Source organism: Morone saxatilis, unplaced genomic scaffold (genome assembly GCF_004916995.1).
Source record: "Morone saxatilis isolate NCDOM2014 unplaced genomic scaffold, NCSU_SB_2.0 Contig114, whole genome shotgun sequence".
NCBI classification, from domain to species: Eukaryota; Metazoa; Chordata; class Actinopteri; family Moronidae; genus Morone; species Morone saxatilis.
Window position 1 is genome coordinate 2,288 of NW_023339668.1, and position 582 is coordinate 2,869.

Below are 582 nucleotides of genomic sequence, written 5' to 3' on the forward strand. Positions count from 1 at the left end.
TGATGTCACAATGATGTCACAATGATGTCACAATGATGTCACACTGTACCTGCAGTCCAACGGTTGCGAGATCTGCCGTGGCTGTCGAACACACCTGGAGGGAGAACAAGGTACAACATGCGTTTAAACCTACTGAGTGTATATCTTTTATAATAATTGTACTTTTTAATGTACAAACAAAAACATAAATAAGTGTTCCCAGAGTTCCCACGAGGAGACTAACCATCACTGCAGCGGCTCATACACTCATCCACCCTGTTGTAGCGGTTCTGGTTGCCGCGACACCCGCCATACATGAATGACTGACAGGTTTTGGTGTCTGGGTCGTAGTAGAACACGGGGAAGGCAGCGCGGCAGGGACCGGGGTCAGGAGTCACCATACACTGGTCTACAGACAGACAGCATCCAGTTACTGGTTTCATTCTCTCCACAAACTGCTTGTTTACTGGTTTCCATTATATGCGTTACCTTTGTATGCTTGAGACTCATCATTAGCAGAGGACGCTTTCTTTGAAGACGGGAGCACAGTGACTGCAGGAAGAGACAGGTGGACAGGTTCAGACAGGTGAGTCACAGGTGTAT

General features: G+C 47.4%; 1 protein-coding gene across 1 annotated transcript in view; it reads right to left on the bottom strand.

The window, feature by feature from the left end:
- LOC118321349 (kunitz-type protease inhibitor 2-like) overlaps window positions 1-552 on the bottom strand; it is a 2,153-nt gene extending 1,601 nt beyond the window's left edge. Inside the window, exons 1-3 of the mRNA XM_035652615.1 lie at window positions 469-552; window positions 224-388; window positions 50-94 (exon numbers count right to left, since the gene is read on the bottom strand). Coding sequence (XP_035508508.1) covers window positions 50-94; window positions 224-380 — 202 coding nt within the window. The 5' untranslated portion in view covers window positions 381-388; window positions 469-552. The remainder of the gene's footprint in view (window positions 1-49; window positions 95-223; window positions 389-468) is intronic.
- Between the last annotated feature and the right edge of the window lie 30 nt (window positions 553-582).